General features: G+C 39.2%; 2 protein-coding genes across 3 annotated transcripts in view; one reads left to right on the forward strand and one right to left on the reverse strand.

Moving 5' to 3' along the window:
• Positions 1–1,841: 1,841 nt before the first annotated feature.
• On the forward strand, positions 1,842–9,457 carry Gatad1 (GATA zinc finger domain containing 1). Its single transcript, XM_046455216.1, has 5 exons — positions 1,842–2,328; positions 2,693–2,818; positions 4,556–4,615; positions 5,787–5,970; positions 7,983–9,457. Exons 1-5 carry the CDS (start codon positions 2,080–2,082, stop codon positions 8,171–8,173), a joined length of 810 nt encoding a protein of 269 aa, XP_046311172.1. The 5' UTR covers positions 1,842–2,079; the 3' UTR covers positions 8,174–9,457.
• A 7,926-nt stretch (positions 9,458–17,383) lies between these two features.
• The window catches only part of Pex1 (peroxisomal biogenesis factor 1), a 47,564-nt gene continuing 44,154 nt past the window's right edge, over positions 17,384–20,793 (reverse strand). Inside the window, exons 23-24 of one of the 2 annotated variants that reach the window (XM_046455217.2) lie at positions 20,566–20,699; positions 17,384–17,743 (exon numbers count right to left, since the gene is read on the reverse strand). In XM_046455217.2, the coding sequence (XP_046311173.1) occupies positions 17,659–17,743; positions 20,566–20,699 (219 nt within the window). In that variant the 3' untranslated portion in view covers positions 17,384–17,658. Of the gene's footprint in view, positions 17,744–20,562; positions 20,700–20,793 lie in introns of those variants that run through there. The other variant, XM_058582883.1, reaches the window with a different exon arrangement.

Below are 20,793 nucleotides of genomic sequence, written 5' to 3' on the forward strand. Positions count from 1 at the left end.
ATCTCAGTGGCTAAGTGCTTGCCTAGCATGCACAAGATCCTGGGTTGATCCTCAACACCCCCCACCCCCCAAAAAAGTGATAGAAACTTATGTGGCCTTTTAAACAAAGAATAATTGTGGTAATGAGAAAAGACTAAAGGGCTTGGGCTCAGCTGGTAGACTGTGGGAAAGATACTAGGAAATACATAGGGGACACTAGTAGAAAATTAAGTGTTAGAAATTTCAGTAATTTGTTTGCAGATTCATGTGGGAATCAGGTCTCTCTGGTAATAGGAACCCAGGCATTCTTCTCTTCCTAACACAGGGAGGACACTTTGCATAAGGCAGGTTTCATATCCTGCTTCAAGCAGAAAGCTCCATTGCTGATGCTTCATTGCCCTCAACTCAAAAGAATTACAATTTGAAAGGGCCATATTTCAGGATATGCTCTGAACCCCTCCCTTCACCATTGCTCTGAAATGAGATGGCTCTACCTATTCTCCTCAACCCCTTTTACAGTTGGTTTACTCCCTGTAACAGTTCTGGAAGATTATTTTGTTGGGGAAACTCTGGTGCTCTGAAGCTCTCTACCCTGCCCAGAAAAGGTACCCAGGGTCCAGGCTGTGATGACAGCCACGTCCAAATAGCAATCACCGTTCATGGTAAAGTAGGGATATGTTGTTCCTAGGTTGTCATGAACCTACATGAGATTTCCTGGTGTCATGGGCACTTAATACATGCATCCCTCTCCCCCCAACATATTCCTCAAGATCTCTCCGAGGATGCCAAGGGTAGGAAACCCGGGATTGTGAAGAGGGCTATGCAATCACCAATTCACCAAGAGAGACTGAAGACACCCTTTTCGTGCCAGGCCAGCACTGATGAGCAACATATAATCAAGGTGGTTTGATTTCTCCTAGCCACTCCGCCTAGCCAGCTGTTTGTTCTCGAGTGCCTGTCGTGGGACTGCTGGGTCTCAGGACCCTTTCAGGATACCCTCACAGTCAAAACTCTTTCCCCACAATGCTAAGCCAGCTATTTGTCTTTTCAAGTCCCATTTTCTCATGGGTGTTCTGTTTAGAGGCTGACGATGGCATCATTGCCCAAAGGCTAATGAACGTGTGCTCTCTTAGACTTTAAAATGTCTAAATTCTTTTTTATTTTTTAGATATATTTTTTAGTTGTCAATGGACCTTTATTTATTTATATATGGTGCCTCACACGTGCTAGACAAGTGCTCTACCACTGAGTTACAACCCCAGCCCAAAATGTCTCAATTTTAACTCCCACCACATAAATATTTATGAACATAACCCACATAAACCAACATATGGGGGGGGGGGGTGCCAAACTGTAATTTTTTTTTCTTTTTTTAATATATTTTTTAGTTTATATTTTTTAGTTATCAGTGGACCTTTTTTTAAAAATTTATAATGTGGTGCGGAGAATCGAATCCACTGCCTCACACAGGCTAGGCAAGCGCTTCACCACTGAGCTACAGCCCCAGCCGGAAACTGTAATTTTTAAGAGTCTAAAAGGGGACCTGAATAGGATTGCCAGATTTAGCAAATAAAAATACAGGATACTCGGTTAAATTTTAATCTCAGATAGACGATTTTTGCAAGGGATACACTCAGCCTAAAAATATTACTCGTTCATCCGTCATTTAGATTTAATTGGGAATCCTGTATTTCACCCGGCAAGTAGACCAAAAAGTTTGAGAACTGCTCCACCAGGCGACAGCAAGTTGAACTGCAGAGAGCGCCAAGTAATTCCGGCGCGGCACTTCCGGTGAGGTGGTTGGGGCGCGAGCCCTCCCCAGCCCCATCTCCGGAAGCCTCCGCGGGCCGCTCGCAGGCCAGGCCCCGCCCCGCGGCGCTGTGCACTGCCCAGGGCCGGTGGTGGGCGCGGGCGGGCGGAGCCTGCCCCGAGCCTGCAGGGGGCAGCGGCCGAGGCCAGGCCCTTGTGTCGACAGCTCTGCATCCCTGCCCTCGCCGTTCTTCGTGTCGCCGGGGTGGCGGGCCGACCAGTGGGCGGCCAAGAAAGGCGGCCGCCATTCCTGTGTCGCTGCGCCCGCGGGGGCCGCCCGAGCCGGCCACCATGCCGCTGGGCCTGAAGCCCACCTGCAACGGCTGCAAGACCACGTCGTCCTCCATGTGGAAGAAGGGCCCGCAGGGGGAGATCCTCTGCCACCACTGCACGGGCCGGGGCGGCGCGGGCGGCGGGGGCGCCGGCTCGGGGGGGGCCGGCGGAACTGGGGGCAGCGGTGGCGGGAGCTTCGGGACGGCGACCTTCGCCAGCACCTCGGCCGCGCCCCCGCAGAGCAACGGGGGCGGGGGCGGCAAGCAGGTGAGCTCACCTGCCCCTCCTGGCAGCCCCGGGCGCCCTGTACCTCTTCCCCGCAAATATTACATCCTGTGGTTAAGTAAGACTCTGTCATTGTAAGTGGCAGCACAACCATTCCACTGTAGGAGGTGCCTCAACCTAACCTCTTCTCTAAAAACCTACCTTGACTTAGACGACCTACTCCTGTCACCTGCCCTGTTGTGAGCAGCCCACCTTTTTGGAGGCTCTGGCTTGCTTTCCTCCCCTCGCCCTTGATCTTTTTATCCTTACAAAGTGTGTACTTTGGGATCTTCGTAAGATGATTGTATCAGGGCGTCAACCTTTCTACATTTTTTATTCTCTTTTTCTCTATTTGTTTATGTAACAGAGTAAGCAGGAAATTCACAGGAGGTCTGCGCGGCTCAGAAACACTAAATACAAATCTGCTCCAGCTGCTGAAAAGAAAGTTTCTACTAAAGGAAAAGGGAGAAGACATATTTTTAAATTAAAAAATGTAAGATGATGTGGACAGTGTTTTTACTGTTATGATGATGATGTGTGTACTGTGTCCTGCTACTGCTTTGGTTTTCAGTATTGAATGTGGCTGCTGCTTTTGGGAACCCATTTGTAGTATTCTGGGGAGTGGACCAGACTCACCCCAAAATAAGCTATGTTTCAGGAAGCTTGCTGTTTATAATGTTAATAACACTCTCGCTTTTATAACTTTCATTTCTTTCCTCTGGAAAATATTAAATATTTTTATCAGGGTCTCTGTGGAGAGGCATTGAAGAGATTATGATTCTTGATATGGCCAGGTACACTAGGAATACTTTTTTAAAAATCCTTTAAAGATTTAAGTGAATAATAATACTGGAATTTAATCATTTCCATATACAGTTGTTATTAAAGCCCCAGAAAATGTGCCTTGTGATGATGAATTTAATGGCTTTGAATAAAATTTTTCTCTAATCCTTTATCTCCTCTTCTGCTATATGAAATTCAAGAGATTGTTGAAAACCTATACTGGATATAGTTGAAAGCACATTTTTTGTTGCAGTAAGTTTTATTTTTGTGAACCTGGGACAATGGGCAATACATTATAGACAATTTAAAATTATTTATTTTGTAATGCAGGGGATTAAACCCAGGAACCCTCTATCAGTGAGCTGTACCCCAGCCCTTTTTATTCTGTTCAAGGCAGGGTCTCACTAAGTTCTGAGGCTGTCTCTAATTTGCCATCCTTTTGCCTCAGCTTCCAACGTAGATGGGATTATAGTCATGTGTCATCCTATCCAGGTAGATGATTTTTTTTTTTAAGCCTCAGTGTGGTATTCCTTTTAGGACAGAAATGCTTCTTTTACTGGTAAAAGCATTTCTGATGTTGGGCGTGTTGATTTATAAAACAGAGGGGCTTGGGGATAGGTTCTTATGTAGGTTGCATATTCTTAATGAGAATAATTGCTGCTAATTTAAGGTTTTTATAATTTAGTTTTCTTAAAAAGGGATTTGTTGATAAAACATGTTAAGTCAGTATTCATTTACAGTGTTTGTATTGTAGGCATTTTTTTTCCTCTTAAGTTCTGCAAACCATTCTCTCTGATGATTGTATTATCAATTTTTCTGCACCTCCTTTCTTCAATGTTCGTACAGAGATACATGGGTTAGGCCTAATTTCTATGCTGTGGCATTGAAGAGTGTTTTACAACTTAAGAGTTTTCAGTGATGGTTGGAAGGTGACAAGTTATTAAGAACTCCCAAGAAATTTTCTAAAGCCTTAGTTCAGACTTGCTACAAAATTGATGATGTTGATTATCCTGGCAAATTCCATCACTGAGATGAAAAATGACTTCAAAGAGACACTTTTTCACTTATGTCCACTTGCTTATTTTTCATGGCTTCCATTCTGTTATGTGCAGGCTTTTAGACCCAGTATATTTTTATAATTGAGATGTTAATGTCTAATGTGTCTCTGAGAGTACTTTGTGTTAGATCTCAGCAGCATAATCAGAAGCTTGCCTTTGTTTCTGAATAACTTTTAAGCTAATGGTAACAGAAATAGTGGAAATACTCAGACTGGACTTTGCCACAACATTCAGAACATTCACTTATCTTTTATATTACTGTTTTTGTTACTGGACAATAAATTTTAGAATTTCTGAAATGAATCTTTTATATATGACTGTAAAAATGCCTGTATACACATACATGCAGACATACATGGATATGCTAATGTTTTTACTTTTTCTCATAGCCTATCAAAGCTCCTGAGTCTGTTTCTACCATAATCACTGCAGAATCAATCTTCCACAAGGTAAGCTTCTGTGGAGTTCCTGAAAGAATTGGACCAGATGTAAAATATGCTACTAAAATGGTGTTTTGCTGGGCACAGTGTTGCATGCTTGTAATCCCAGTGGCTTGGGAGGCTAAGGCAGGAGGATCACAAATTCGAGGTTAGCCTCAGCAACTTAGCAAGGCTCTAAGCAACTTAGTGAGACCTTCTCTCAAAATAAAAAATAAATAAGGCTGGGGATGTGGCTCAGTAGTTAAAGTGCCCCTGGGTTCAATCCCTGGTACAAAAAAAAAAAAAATGGTGATTTAACCTCAGTGTTTCTGCTATTCTGTATTTGCATAAAATGTAGTTATGCTTTTGTTCCATTCTAAACTGTTTTCCCCCATTGGTGGTTTATCCAGAGTTGAGGTGAGAAAGGTTACCTGTGGAAATATGATATAAGGGTCTTAAGTATATTTTTTAAATATATATCATTGAATTGTCCTTAAAATGCTAATTATAGTGTGGAGCCAGGAAAAGGTAAGGCTAGGTAAGTCATCCTAGCCAGTGTGATGGCGTGGAAGGGTAAGAAGGAGAGAGTCTGGGTGTGGGTTGATGGAGGATGTGGACCATAATATCTAATGGGTAGAGCAGGCCAATGGATTCTGAAATGCCTTAAGCAGAGGAGGGAGAAATAAGTGCAGTGGTGGAGATTAACAGACACTACAAGTTCTTGGGAGAGGGTCCAAGGCATTTGATAAAACGAGAAGGTTAGGGTCACAGGCCTAAGGTTTCAGGCATGTACTAGGGTTCTTAGAATGTATGTCCCACAGATAAGGAGAGTCTGCTATACACAAAACATATTAATAAACACCTACTATGTGCCTGGCAATGCTTGCTATCAAAATCTCTCACTAAGGTATTATCTTTACATTGCAGTTTTACATTCCAACTGTTACATATTTTGGATCAATTTTCATTCATCATATATTTATTTGTGTGCCTATAATAAACAAATGTAATCATGATAATTTGAGAATAATGATTACATAATATGTAGACAGGTTTAGAATTGGTATCATCATAAACATGGATTTGTTAGACCTTTTATTGACTACTTTCAAAACCTGTTTTCTTATTAAAGAAGTTTCATTCATAGCTGTGATGTTCCAGTTTTATTTTAAATATGGGATTTTTTTTTTATTTCCCTCAGGGAGTGTATTACCAAATTGGTGATGTTGTTTCTGTGATTGATGAACAAGATGGAAAGCCTTACTATGCTCAGATCAGGGGTTTTATCCAGGACCAATATTGTGAAAAGAGTGCAGCCCTGACATGGCTCATTCCCACTCTCTCCAGCCCTAGAGACCAGTTTGATCCTGCATCCTATATCATAGGTGAGTTTGACAAGTGGCACAGGTTCTGGAACTCTGTTAACTCTGCCATGTTATATAAAAGATGTGTTAGTCTGCTTGGTCTGCCATGACAAAATACCAAGGCTCCATTGGTTGAACAACAGACTGTATTGTCTCACAGTTCTGGAGACTGGAAGTCTGAGATTAGGGTGCTGTCAGGATTGTTGTGTAATGAGGCTTTCTTGTCTTGCAGATGACCACTTTCTTGTTGTCTTTACACAACCTTCCTTCTCTCTGTGTATGTAGAAAGAAAGCTCTCTGGTGTCCCTTGATAAGGACATCAATCCTATCATCTTATCCATAAAGGTCCTTGTGGCTTTGTTTAACCTCGGTTACCTGCCTAAAGGTCCCATCTCCAATACTACTACTTGGAGGATTAGGCCCTCATCATATGAATTAAGAGGCTGGGAAAACAAATCCCATTAAAAAAAAAAAAAAAAAAAAAGGCATAGGCCATTAAGCACAAAAAAGTGGAGATCTTTGTAGGAAATATGAAAGATAGTTTATATAGCCGGGGTTTGAGTGCCTTTAGTTACTTTGGGTTACAGCAGTGTGCACCTACTAAAAAAATGATGTGGATAAGATTTTTTCTGAGTGTTCCAGAATTAAATCATATAAAAAAATTTTGCTGTCGGGTGCAGTGGCTCACACCTATAATCCCAGTGGCTTGGGAGGCTGAGACAGGAGGATCATGAGTTCAAAGCCAGCCTCAGCAAATGCGAGGCACTAAGCAACTCAGTAAGACCCTGTCTCAAAATAAAAATAGGGTTGGGGATGTGGCTCAGTAGTCGAATGCCCCTGAATTTTGTACCCCTTCCCTCAAAAAGTATTGCTCAGGAATTATATTATTTAGATTACTTATAAAAATCAATTTGAAAACAATTTCTAAGAGAACTATCCTAGTTATTTCTAAAGTCTTAATAAATTCTCAATATGCAGCCCTGTACATACCACATGGCATTCCTAAGCCTTTTATCATTAATGGTTAAAAGATGTGATGCAAACAGTTTTTGGCATATATTTACAAGTTTATGATTAATATGATATTGAAAATTTTCAAATTTCTTTTTTAAAAAATATTTATTTTTTAGTTGTAGTTGGACACGGTACCCTTATTTTGATGTGGTGCTGAGAATCGAACCCAGGGCCTTGCACATGCTAGGCGAGCACGCTACTGCTGAGCTACAATCCCAGCCCCAAAGTATCCAAATTTCTTAAGTTATCCTGAAATTTTCATTCTTATAATGAGCATACATTACTTTTGCTTCCTGAAAAATCTATGCATTTTTTTTTTCATTGAGACCTCCCAGGACAATAGCCCAGTTATTTTCACCTATATGTCAATTTTATTACATGACCAAAGAGTTCTAGTCTTCTGCTTATGAGTACCTTAGAACACCAGACTTTCACTTACCTTATTTATGGGACAGCTTCCCAGAAGAGGCCATGATTGTCAGAAACACATCTAGGGCACCTCGCCCATCTTTTCTTCCTAATCCCCAAAGTCTGAGGTACTTTCTCGTCCCTGAGGAGGCACATCTTGGAGGTTAAAACACAAAATCTGGAGCCACAGGAGTTCCACATCCCTGCCATTTACCACCTGTCTGAGTTTAGCAAATTCTTTAATCTCTCTTTGCTTCACTTTCCTCATGTGCAAAACGAGGATAATAGTGCCCAGAAGCTTTTTGTGAGGATTCAAAGTGCTGATATATGTAAAGTACTTAGAACAGTGCAGTCATGTAACAAACTTTATGTAAGTGTTTGGTATTATTTTTAGAATCCTTTCTCAGTTGAGTTGCTCTTTTTTGGGAAACTGCCATATTCCTTAAGCTTTATTGCTTAAGGAGTTATAGTAACTTCAGAGCAACATCTTGACTTGATGTTAGTCCTTTAAACAAGAGTGCTTTCTCCTAGTAACTAAAAATATTAACATTTTATGAAAATGATTGATATGTTCAAAAATGTATTTAACTTTTCTATTGGCTGCCTTCTAGGGCCAGAGGAAGATCTTCCAAGGAAGATGGAATACTTGGAATTTGTTTGCCATGCACCTTCTGAGTATTTCAAGTCACGGTCATCACCATTTCCTACAGTCCCCACCAGACCAGAGAAGGGATACATATGGACTCATGTTGGACCTACTCCAGCAATAACTATTAAGGAAACAGTTGCCAACCATTTGTAGTTACAAAATTAAAACCAGGGCTGAGGATATAGCTCAGTGGTAGAGTACTTGCTTAGCATGTTTGAAGCCCTGGGTTTGATTCCCAGCATTCAAAAAAAAAAAAAAAAAAAAAAAATTAAAACTGGATTTCCAGTTTTCATCTATCATATTACTATGAGATATACATGTGTTCCTTTCATGAAATTTTTACATGGAAAAATGACAAAGTTTTTTCCCCTAAATACCCAGTAATCATTAGCTTGTTTATTACCTATTACTTAGAAAATTACAAGGGATAGAAAATAATGAAATATATTTGAAGGTAAATATTACATTTTGTATGTATGTCCTCCCAGGCAAAGGCTACACAGTTTCCTGGGAGACCATTAGTAACAGGTATGACTATTTTTCTTCATAATTTATTGTTAGTAGCTCATAAAATGAATTCTATTTTTATATAAGTAGTAGTTAAGTTTTAGGTTTCTGATCAAGAGCTTAAATCAAATGTATCTGTGATCCATCAATTGTATGTGTCATAAAGCCACACAAAACGTATTTCCTCATCAAGAAAATGCTGTGACAGACTTCGGACAGCATTAATTGTAAGGAGTGATTCCTAGATGATTTTATTAGCCCAGACTTTTTTTAAACTTTTATGTGATTTTTTTGTAGCAAATGGTTTTTTGAAACCATTCAGTTGTTCTCAATAGAGCTGCTCTTCACTGTCTCATCTACCTTCTCTGTCAAACAGAGACTTAAGGTCAAACCATAGACTGCAGTGCAGATGTCACCTTCACTAGAGCACCCAGAAAACCTGTGCTGCTTCGGCAGTCATAAAAGTGATTGGTAGGCCATTAAATGTCTACCCCAGCTTAAGCCATCTGCCATGGACTCCTAATAGCATGCTTTGGAAGGTCTGCTGTGTATGCTTCAAGTGCAAATCAGTTAAGTAAGGGAGTGACAAATGTTGGGGGTGGGGGGGGAATGCTTATCTCCTCTACCCTGATTTGATTATAATGATTGTAACTGTGGCACCTCTCACCCTTACCCTTTTTCTATACAATTACTGTTTTATGTTGAGAACAGGCACTGTAGATGGCTGTATGTATATGGTCATCTCTCAGTTCGCAAAAGTTACAGTAAAATTGATTGTAAATAACATTGAAAATAGTTTTCTAAATGCTGATAGTCAAAACTTTTGGATTAAAATGTATTTTTCACCATGTATTTACTTATTTTATTTAAACGATGTAAGACTTTCTATCCAAAGATGGTATTAAATAGAAACTTCTGAGTTGTACTGAATTTGGAGTAGATTCATCATCAGTAAGTAACAGATTTTAGGAAAATCCTAGAATAGCCAATTGATAAAATGAGTATTTAATTAAGATATTTATTAAAGGAGGACTTTATTTTTAAACTAGTATATTCGAGCAGGGTGGCACACACCCATAGTACCAGCTACTTGGAGGCTGAGGTAGGAGGATCACAAGTTTGAGGCAAGCCTGGGCAACTTAGTGAGACCCTATCTCAAAATAATACAGTTTAAAAAGGAGTGGGGATGTAGCTTAGTGGTAGAATTCTAACATGTACACTCTCTAATACCTAAAAACAAAACAAACAAAAAGTATATATTTGGGCTATTTGTTTCTAAATTTGATAGATAGCTTGTATCTTTTACATAAAGCTTCAGTTTTCACTTTCTCCTTTAACTAATACCAGGGCTCCCATGGTTTCTCCTATGATTTAAGGCTCTGGTCGGTATTCTTAACCTGCTGTCTTCTTCTTACCCTGTACACCCTCTTTGTTTTCCCGTCACTGAGCCCTTTTTCATAACCATTTCTTCCTACCAAAGACCTTTTTTTTTTTTAATGTATTTTTTTAGTTGTAGATGGCATAATACCTTTATTTTTATGTAGTGCTAAGGATCGAACCCAGTGCCTCAGGTGTGCTAGGTGAGCGCCCTACCACTCAACCCCAGCCACAGCCCCAGCCCCCAAATACCTTTTTAAGGCCTTTATGTTTTGCTTGCTTATATATTTTTGTTTTGTGAAGCAAGGAATGGAACCCAGGGCCTTACATATGCTAGGCAAGTGCCCCAGCCCAGTGCCCTTAAATTCTGTCTCCTTGATATCAATCTGTGCTGTTCTGTGGTTGCATTTAAGCTTCTCCTTCTCGTCCACTCCTACCCAGTGTTCCCCGGAGGGTAGGGGGATGTGTGTTTTATTTACTTATCTTTGTATATTTCATTTGGCTGCCCTGGGCATGTTTCAAGAACTGCTTCTTACTCCACACCAGATATGTAAACCATACCCTTTGTAGGAGATTATACCTCCTACACCCAAGAAATATAAGGCAATAGGTTATTGCAAGAGGGAACCTGAATGACCAACAAGAGGGTAATGCTTATAGAAATTGTAATATTTGTGTAACTGAACATTATGCAACCATCTAAAACGAAAATTGTCAGTGGTAGGGTTAAAATATACAATAGAGAAAAAAAAATAGAATTTAGAACTGTGTGATAGCAATTCTATATCAAGAAACTACTTTTATAAAAGATGGAAGAGCCAGATATGGCGGTGCATGCCTATAATCCCAGAGGCTTGGAGCCTGAGACCAGAGGATTGCAAATTAAAAGTCAGTCTCAGCAATTTAGCCAGGCCCTAAGCAATTTAGCAAGATACTGCCTCTAAATAAAAAATAGGTCAGGAACTGCTGGTGTTCCTTATAACTGCTTAGAAATATTTGGCCTTTTTAAAAAGCTCTGTGTATGTATATTTCTTGGATAAGTTTTTAAAAATTAAGACAAGGAGGTCTCAAGTGAAATATTGATTGGATCATACAAAAATTGTATAAAAAATTAAAACCAGGGCTGGGATTGTGGCTCAGTGGTAGAGTGCTCACCCAGCACAGGTGGGACCCAGGTTCGATCCTCAGCACCACATAAAAATAAAGGCATTGTGTTGTGTCCATCTACACCCAAAAAATAAATTAATTAATTTAAAAAAAAAAAAACAGAGCTGGGATTGTAGCTCAGTGATAGAGCACTTGCCTAGCTTGGGTTCGATCCTCAGCACCCATAAAAATAAATAAATAAAAAGGTATATTTTCCAAAAAAATTTAAAAAAATAAACCCATACATCAAAACAAGAGGACAAGTTCACTCATGGCTGTTGGCAGGAGGTTTTGGTTCCTCATCTGGGGTCCTCTCCACAGCTTTGTTCACAGCACAGCCCCAGAGCAAATCTCTACCAGAGAGTGTGCAAGTGAATCCAAGACAGAAGCCAGTGTCTTTTTATAATCTTATTTGGAAGTGACATTGTGTTGCTTCTGCCATATGCTGTTGTTCACATAGACCAACCCTAGACAGTGTGAGAGGGGTTGACACAAGGTGTACATTCCAGAGATAGAGACCACTAAGGTTCACATTAGAAGCACAGATGGACTCCATATCTAGCCAGTATTGTAAATTAACATGGCTTTCTGAAAGGCAGTATGTATCAATCTTTAAAATATTCCTTTTTTGATTTTGAGAAGGGGTCTCGCTATCTTATTTTGGTTGGTGTTAAACTTCTGGGTTCAAGCAATCCTCCCGCTGAAGTCTCTTAAGCAGCTAGGACTACAGGGCATGTCATCACACCTGGCTTTCAACATTCATATATTTTGGTCCAGTAAATTAATTTCTAGAAATCCATGCTAAGAAGATATGGAATGTAGACCCAAAAAATGTAAATAGAAGTTATTTCCAGTATTGTTTTGAATTAGCAAAAAACTAGAGACAATCTAAATCCAACAATAAGAAAATGAATTTTCATATGTTTGTAATGGAATTTTTTAAGACAATCACAACTATTACAAGGAATTTTTGAGGAGAAGATGCTTATAAAAATGTTCAGTGTAGGGCTGGAAACAAGTGACACATGCTTGTAGCCCCAGCTACTTGGGAAGCTGAGGCAGGAGGATCCCTTGAGCCCAGGAGTTTGGGGCCAGCCTGGGCAGCATAGTGAGACTCCATCTTTTAAAAACAGATAGACAGACACAGCAAGGCGCACTGGCACACACCTGCATCCCAGCAAATCAGGAGGCTTGGCACAGAAGGATTGTAAGTTCAAGACCAGCTTTGGCAACTTGATAAGATCCTGTCTTAAAATGGCTACATAGCTCAGTGGTAAAGTACCTCTTCATCCCAAGTACCAAATACAATAAGTACAAGATTACATAATGATTCTGACAAACAACACCTGTTCCCCACATGCATCCATCTCTGTATAAATAAAACTATAAATAAATATCAACAATTAACATATTTGCAATATCGCAGTGAATTTTATATTCCCTTTGTTGTTGTTATGCTGAGGCAGTCTCACTATGCTTCCCAGGCTGGTTTCCAACTCTTGGTCTTAAGCAATCCTCCCGCCTCAGCCCCCCAAGTATCTGGAGGCAACAAGCATGAGCCACTGCACCTGGCTTATATTTATTTACTTATTCATTGTGTAAGTAAATTACTTATAAATTACTTTGTGGTTTGAATTACTAATACCCACTACTTATAAACTCAGGGAAAATATACTATTTTAACACAGATAACTAGGCCAAAAATTGGTATTATGGGCTGAATGTTGAAGCTCTAAATCCTAATGTAATGGGATTAGGAGGTGGAATTTTGGGAAGTAAGTAGGTTTACGTGGGCCTTAAAGTTGTAGCCTTACAACTTAGGGGAAGGGAAAGAGACTTCCTTTGTCTCCCCTCCATGTGAGAATACAGTCAGAAGGCAGCCAACCTTCCACAAGCCTAGAAGAAATTCCTCACCTAAATTCTTCATCTAAATCTGCCAGCAACTTGGTCTATGACTTTCCATTTCCAGAGCTGAGAGAAATAAATGGGAGTTGTTTTAAGTACTCTAGACTATGGTATTTTGCATAGTAGTCCAAGCTAAGACAGATGGAAACAACTCAAGGGTCCATCAACAGATGACTGGACAATTAAAAAGTGGTACAAACAATGGAATATTTTTCAGAAATGAAATTCTGACATTTGCTACAAGAAGGAACTCCAAAAACATGCTAAGTGAAATAAGCCAATACAGAAGGACAATATTACATAATTCCACTTCTCTGAAGTACCTAGAATTGGTAAATTCATAGAGACAGAAAGCAGAAGAAAAGTCACCCATGGTGGGAGGAAAAGGAGGATATTATGGGTATAAAATTTCTGTTTGGAATGATGAAAAATTTCTGGAAATGGATAGTGGTGGTTGCACTGATGCTACTGAATTGTGCACTTAAACATGTTGACCATGGTAAATTTTATGTTATTTTAACATAATTTTTAAATGTGTATATCTAGTAGGTAGAGACTACAGGATTTAAAAACCAGTTGGAAACAGAGAATGAGGAAGAAGGATGAATAAAGGAAGACATGAATGTTACTTTGTGGGAGATGAAGAAACAGTGGCGGCCTTCCAGGTAGAGCTTCCCATGTGAGGCATTGTGTCTGTTTTGCAATGTGAGGTCTGAGGCAGCTCTTGGGCATCAGTATCTATAAGGTGTTTGGAAATCTGGTGTGAGTAGGCAGGAGATTCAATACAGATTTCTGTCTCCTGATTTCATGCTTTTATGGGACCAACTGAGTCGAACAGCTGGACAACCATGTAGTCTGGGGTCCCTGGCCTCAAGACCAGCCTCAGCTCTCACTCTGACACCATATTCAAACTTTAAATACAGGCTAGATCACCACAGTCAAGACTTGCTTTTGGGGGCTGGAGTTGTAGCTCGGTAGTAGGGCGCTTGCCTAGCATGTGTGAGGCACTGGGTTCGATTCTCAGCATAGCCTATAAATAAATGAATTAAATAAAGATCCATCAACACCTAAAGAATTTTTTTTTTTAATTGCTTTTGCAACTCTGTGCCTTTTGGTACAGATAACCCAGGGCTGGCAATAGTGCTCACCTGTCCTTGTGTCCTGGATGATCAGTCTAGGACAAGGTTTTAGGAATACAGAAATGTGTCCAAACTGCTCTAACTGCTGTAAACTTCAGCTTGCAGGGGGCTCAGTAAAGTGGGGGCAGGCTGTGCAAAGTCAACCTGGAGAAAGGCCACCGCAAAGGCATCCTTCTTTATAGCAGCTGGAGACTCCTACCAGCATCTTTAGGTGCAGGGCTTAGGTAAGGGAGCAAGCCAGGCATGTTAATAACCTGAGCATCGGAATGATGTAATAGATGTTTCCAAAGCATTCATGTTGGGCTTTATAGGCTGAACATTTCTAGGTAAATATGATTTGATTCTGTGAATAAAGCCAAGATTGTTCACGTGCAAATTTTATCGTACATGTTACTGTGGCTCATAATCTGCACAAAATCATTTTTCAAAGATACACACTGTTTGTAGACAGATTTAGTTGAGAAATAAGTATGAGTGTGAGAGGTCACATCCTAAGTTATTGTGGTGAGAAGAGCAGACAAGAATTGCAAAGTAGCATACAGACAACTGGATATGGTAAATTTTTTAATTTTAAAAAATCAGCAAATCAGAATTGAAAAAGAATAAAATAATGGTCAGGCAATGGGTAATGGGTCCCAATTAAGGTCTATTCAAAGGCAGAGTCCAGGAGGCTAACCCTTAGAAATATTAATGGGCACCATCAAGGCCTATTTCAAATGTAAAAGACCATGAGGCTTACCTGTGGGAACACTCCAGCCAACTCCTTTGTCCCAGAGACAAAGATGGAAGATGGAAGGTGGGAATAAACCCAAATGGGAGTTACAGGAAGGATTAAAACTCAGGCTATGGAGGAGGGAGGGGAAGGGACAGGATATGGGTTTAGGAAAGATGGTGGAATGAGACATAATTACCCTAAGTACATGTATGAAGATGTGACTTTGTGTACAACCAGAGACATGAAAAATTGTGCTCTATATATGTACTATGAATTGAAATGCATTCTGGTATCATATATAACAAATTAGAATAAATAAAAAGAAAAAAACCCTCAGGCTAAAGGACACAACCAATAGCCTTGATACTTTTTCAGTGTCTGATTAACATAGATTTTGATCAATTCTCACATCCCCAAACCACATAAGCCCCTAAACTAGCACATCAAAATTGGTTTTCCTGTTGTCAGGCCATCCCCCCCCCCCACACACACACACACATTTTAGTTCTATCTCTTCTCACTTAAATAAATCCTACTCCATTTATTCCTCCTTTCCAGTATTATCTGGGGATTTTATTCTTCCGATTTGTGAGACAAGACCCAGAAGGAAATTGGTAAAGGGGAATCTAGCCTCATCTCAAAACTCCAGTCTCAAAATAATTAAGGGAAGTATTGAGGGATGCTGCTGTGCATACCATAACTTCTTGTGCCGACAGGAGCAGAATTTTTGAACAACCTATATTAGAATTATATTAGAAGAAAGAAATGTCAGCTATAAAAATATTTGCTGGGGGCTGGGGCTGTATCTCAGTCTTGCCTGGCATGTGTGAGGCACTGGGTTCAATCCTCAACACCACATAAAAATAAATGAAATAAAGGCATGCTGTCCACCTACAACTACAAAATAAATTTTTAAAAATGTATGGTGGTTCATAGATCGTAGCTTATAACCAGACTGTCATTAACTTGGAAAGAGAATGACTGGCTGGAGGAAAGATATGGTCAAGAGTTCTTGGAATGAGGCCAGAGAATATTTTTGTCCTAGGGGAATGCTCAGCTAAAAGCCTTTAGTGACTTTAATCATCAGGGTCAAGATGACCCCTTTATGAATGTCAATCAGCCTTCTTTTCCTGCCACCCCAGTGCTTGTTGAATAGATCCATGTACAAAGTGGCTAAGATGGCAGGGATGAGGCCCTGCATGGCCTCAAGTGGACCACCTCTCAGTCCTGACAGCAGCAGTGACCACCCTGTATGTCCACAACCTAGGGGGACCAGCCCACACCTCTTGCTGGTTGATTATAACTGACTCTATCCTATCACAATGGCAGGGATACATCCTGGAATTGGATTAAGTTTGTCTAAAATTTGTCCTCTGAACTTTTGCCAACACCACCTTTCATTGACTTACTAATGCTTTTACATTTTTGATATGACGCCATACGACAATGGCTTCTGATCACGTCACTTACTCTGTAGTGAAGAGTAAGTCAGAAGGCGACTTATGGAATTCACTGGATTGAACATAAACATTTACTGTCCTGAAACAGCTGACCTTTTGTGAGGACAACTCGTTTATGAGGCTGGAGTACTGTCCTACAAGATGCAGTGTATTTAGCATATGCTGTGAACCAGTGACCACGGTCCTAATACGAGGATCTGAGAACCAAAGGGGAGGGGAGAATGGCCTTAGTTTCATACCCAGTGACCCACAAAATCATTGCTTCTGTTCTCTGTGACTGTAGGCTTTGCTGGTTTAGAGGTAACCAAGAACAACACTTTTACAGGGAAGGGTTATGATACTGGTTCAGTGAACTGATTCTAATATAGGAATATACAAAGTTGCTTATACACAATTAATGATGGGAAAAGTAAGGATAGAACCTTGTGAACTATGACAAAATTTAATGGAAAATTCTGTAGCCTTAAGACAGGAAGGCCTACCAATGGCTCAGATGGGAAAGGTTTTGGGTCATCCACCTGGGAAAGGTCTCTAATCCACTGATGCACTAGCTAAACTCAGAGAACACAGGATGAACAATGAAGCAGAGAACTAAAAAAATATCAGCCATGGCCTCATGATTAGCTACAGAAAGAGCAACGGTTACTGCCTGTACATCCTTCATTGATGCCTCACATATTTTTTGTATGTTTTAATTAATTTTCTTCTTTTTTCCTTTTCCCTTACCCAATTACCACAGTTTAATGTCAGAACATAGTTTGTACTGATGGTGATTGACTTAACAATATCAAGATAAAATTATACTGCAACTGAGAGAGGAAGAGATATCATTCAAAGACCCAAGACTTGGAGCTGGATGTGGTTTGTCAGGGAGATATGAAATTATTTCTGGTTGAAGGGCTAATTAAATTTATTTGAACTGTGTATACATTCCATACTTCCTGAAATAAGAAAGGCAGATAATAGAATATTTTTTCTCCAGAATATTAAAAAAGTTCCTCAGCATAAAACATGTCAAATGCTAGAAAGATGCTGAATATGCAACTGTGGGTTCCAAGAAATTTATTTAATTACATCTCTATTATCTTCAAACAAGAAATAAATTACTAACACCACCTATCCACTATTATTTTATTAAATATTTTTAATAGGAAATACAATACAGATCTTGTAAATGTCTCCATTTATTCGCAGTGTTAATCTCAAGTAATCCTGATTATTACATAATCACAGCATTTACTGATCTGTGGTTTTATAGATAAACCAAATTTGTGAAATTAAAAAGAAATTTACGGACACCATTTTTTACTGTCACAATATAGGGACAAGTCATACACACACACACGCACACACTCACAGGCACCCAGGCACACACATCAGGAGAATAATTTATGCTAAAGTTACTTTCTGTCCTGGTCGAAACATTGTTCCACTTTGACTTTTTCTCTTCTTTGGATTTTGAAAGTTTTCATACCTTAAAAAAGTAAGAGATAATATTTAGTAAATGTAAACAATGTAACTACAAAAAAGATAATGAATTGTTTGTAAACAGAATTGCCTATATGCAAGTGAATTCTTTTTGAGATGAGGTCTGCTCCATTGCCAAGGCTGACCTCATACATGTAAGCTCAGGTGATCTCCCTGCCTCAGCCTCCCAAGTAGCGGGGACTACAGGAACATGCCACTGCAGCCAGCCTAGAACTGTATTTTGTGAAAGAGAAATAATGAACTAGAAAAAAATTAAAATGCTTACAAATAAATTTCCAAAGCTGCACTCTTAACAGAAAAAAAGAACAAAGGGAATGAAGATCCAAGTTGGAAAAGGTAAAATACAAATGGTGCAAGGTACAGTGGCGCACACCTGTAATTCCAGCTATTCAGAGAGCTGAGGGAGAAAGATTCCAAGTTTGAGGTGAGTGTAGGCAACTGAGTGAAATTCTGTCTCAAAAAAGCAAATAGCTATGAATAATATAAAAAATTATAACTGTTATAGGTTTAGTCAAAGAAATATAAATTATTAAGCAAAATATATTTTTTTCTCCAATGAAACTGGATAAGGTTAGAAAAAACACTGCAACAACCTGGGTTAGTGAGCTGGCACTTACATTCTGCTGCTGAAATTCATTGTAACAGTAATTCTTGGAAGGCAATTTGGCAATATATTTTGAAAATGTTAAAAAATGTGAGTACCTTGTAATGCAACAATTCTACTTCTATCCCAGTGAAATACTTAAAGGTATGTGCAAACATTTAGTCATCTTAAAGAATGTTCATTAATTACCACACTGATAATAACAGTACAATCTGGAAGTAATTTAAACGTCCATAAATAGGATATCATGACATTGCTATACTATAGAATGACATTTAAAAACAACATAGTAGGGGCTGGGGTTGTGGCTCAGTGGTAGAGCGCTCGCCTTGCACGTGCGAGACCCTGGGTTTGATCCTCAGCACCACATAAAAATAAATAATATTAAATAAATACATAAATAAAAATAAATAAAAACAACAAAGTAGTAACCTCCTTAAAATTATGGATGGCTTAAAAGGGGGGCAGCTATAGAACTATGTGTGAAGTGTTCTCATTGTGTTAAGAAAAAATATATAAGCATACAAGATAAGTAATTAAGGAAAACTACTGTTTCCTTATTTTTCCCATCTTTGATTTTATATTTTTCTACAATAAGTATGTAACTGATGTATGTGTACACATATACTTCGCCAAAGCACTGCAAAATTAAGAGTTGAAACATTCTTTTTTTAATATTTTTTAGTTGTTAATGGACCTTTATTTTTTAATATTTATTTTATAGTTATAGGCAGACACAATATCTTTATTTTATTTTTATGTGGTGCTAAGGACAGAACCCAGTGCTTCAAACATGCTAGGTGAGTGCTCTACCTCTGAGCCACAAACCCAGCCCCTTTATTTTATTTATTTATACATGGTGTTGAGAATTGAACCCAGTGCCTCACATATGCTACACAAGTGTTCTGCCACTGAGCCACAACCCCAGCCCCCAAATATTTATTCTTTTTTGGGGTTGGTGGTGCTGGTGATGGAACCTAGGGCCTTGTGCATGCAAGGCAAGCACTCTACCAATTGAGTATATCTCCAGTCCCCGAAATATTTCTTCTTGAGAAACCAGAAATAAATATGTGAATCATTGATATAGAATGGTTCCCAGTTGCCGGTTGCAGTGGTGCCATGGCTGTAATCCCAGTGGCTCAGGAGACTGAAGCAGGAGGATCTTGAGTTCAAAGCCAGCATCAGCAAAAGCGAGGTGCCAAGCCTCTAAATAAAACTCAGCGAGACCCTGCCTTTAAATAAAAATATAAAAAGGACTGAGGATGTGACTCAGTAATCGAGTGTCCCCGAGTTCAATCCCCACTATCAAAAAAAAAAAAAAAAGAATGGTTACCAGTCTCAGCCTCAAAGGTGGACAAAGAATCAATCACAAGGAGCCTATAAATCCCATGTACTAAATATGATCAACAAATGAAAAAATGTGAATGTACTGTTTTTTGTTTTTTTGTACTAGAGATTGAACCCGGGGCCATTTAACCACTGAGCCACATCCCTACCCCTTTTTATTTTGAGACAGGGTCTTGCTAAGTTGCTTAGGGACTCAGTAAGTTTCAAACTTGCAATCCTCTTGCCTTATCCTCCTGAGTTGGTGGGATTACAATTGAGTGCCACTGTACCCAGCAAATGTTTCTGATATTAAAAAATAAAATTATTTTGAGAGTGAGGTGTATTTTTTCACAAATCTTACCATATAATTAGAATCATTTACAGCTTTTAATTTTTCTCCTTATTTCTTCAAACTTTCTAAAACTGAATCAGTTCATTGTAAGTACCCACCCACTTCTTCTTCAGTGCTGGGCATCAAACTCAGGGATTCAGGAATGCTAGGTGAGCACTTTACCACATCCCCAGCCCTATTTTGTATTTTTTTTTAATTTAGAGACAGGGTCTCACTGAGTTCCTAAGCACCTTTTGAACTTTCAATCCTCCTGACTCATCCTCCCAAGTCACTGGGATTACAGGTGTGCACCACTGCACCTGGCTCCAGCCTTTTTTATTTTTAAGATAGGGTTTTGCTAAGTTGCCCAGGCTGGCTTCAAACCTGCAATCTCCTCCTTTTTCAGTCTTCTGAACAGCTGGGATTAAAAGTTGAATTGGCCTTTAAATATTCAAAAATATTATTTTTGGTTTTAAACAAGAACTTTAAGTGAATAATGATGTCACCTATGATAATATCTATACTTAAATCAGAATCTGTTACTTACAGCTCAGCAAAATTCTTCCAATCATCTTCACTAATGGATGGTCTTGTGTTACCAAGAGCAGTCATTAAATGTGACTGACTGATAGCTAATAAACAGGTTTTGATTGGTCCTGGCTGGTTAAGAGATTCATCCTCCTTCAATAAAGAACAAATTAACAAAAAATTAACTTAGGGATATGATGAAAAAAGTTAACAATCCCATCATTCTTCTTGTCAGATTTTTCAGGTG

This window comes from Marmota monax, unplaced genomic scaffold, assembly GCF_021218885.2.
Source record: "Marmota monax isolate L192 unplaced genomic scaffold, Marmota_monax_Labrador192_F-V1.1 WCK01_AAM20220418_F8-fsc00264, whole genome shotgun sequence".
In the NCBI taxonomy this organism is placed as follows: Eukaryota; Metazoa; Chordata; class Mammalia; order Rodentia; family Sciuridae; genus Marmota; species Marmota monax.

Excerpts from the sequence above, each read along its gene's own strand:
- Gatad1 (XM_046455216.1), top strand. The coding sequence starts at position 2,080 with ATGCCGCTGGGCCTGAAGCCCACCTGCAACGGCTGCAAGACCACGTCG. Across the intron at positions 2,329-2,692 it reads GGGGCGGGGGCGGCAAGCAG|AGTAAGCAGGAAATTCACAG; the intron begins GTGAGCTCACCT and ends TTTATGTAACAG. Across the intron at positions 4,616-5,786 it reads CAGAATCAATCTTCCACAAG|GGAGTGTATTACCAAATTGG; the intron begins GTAAGCTTCTGT and ends TATTTCCCTCAG.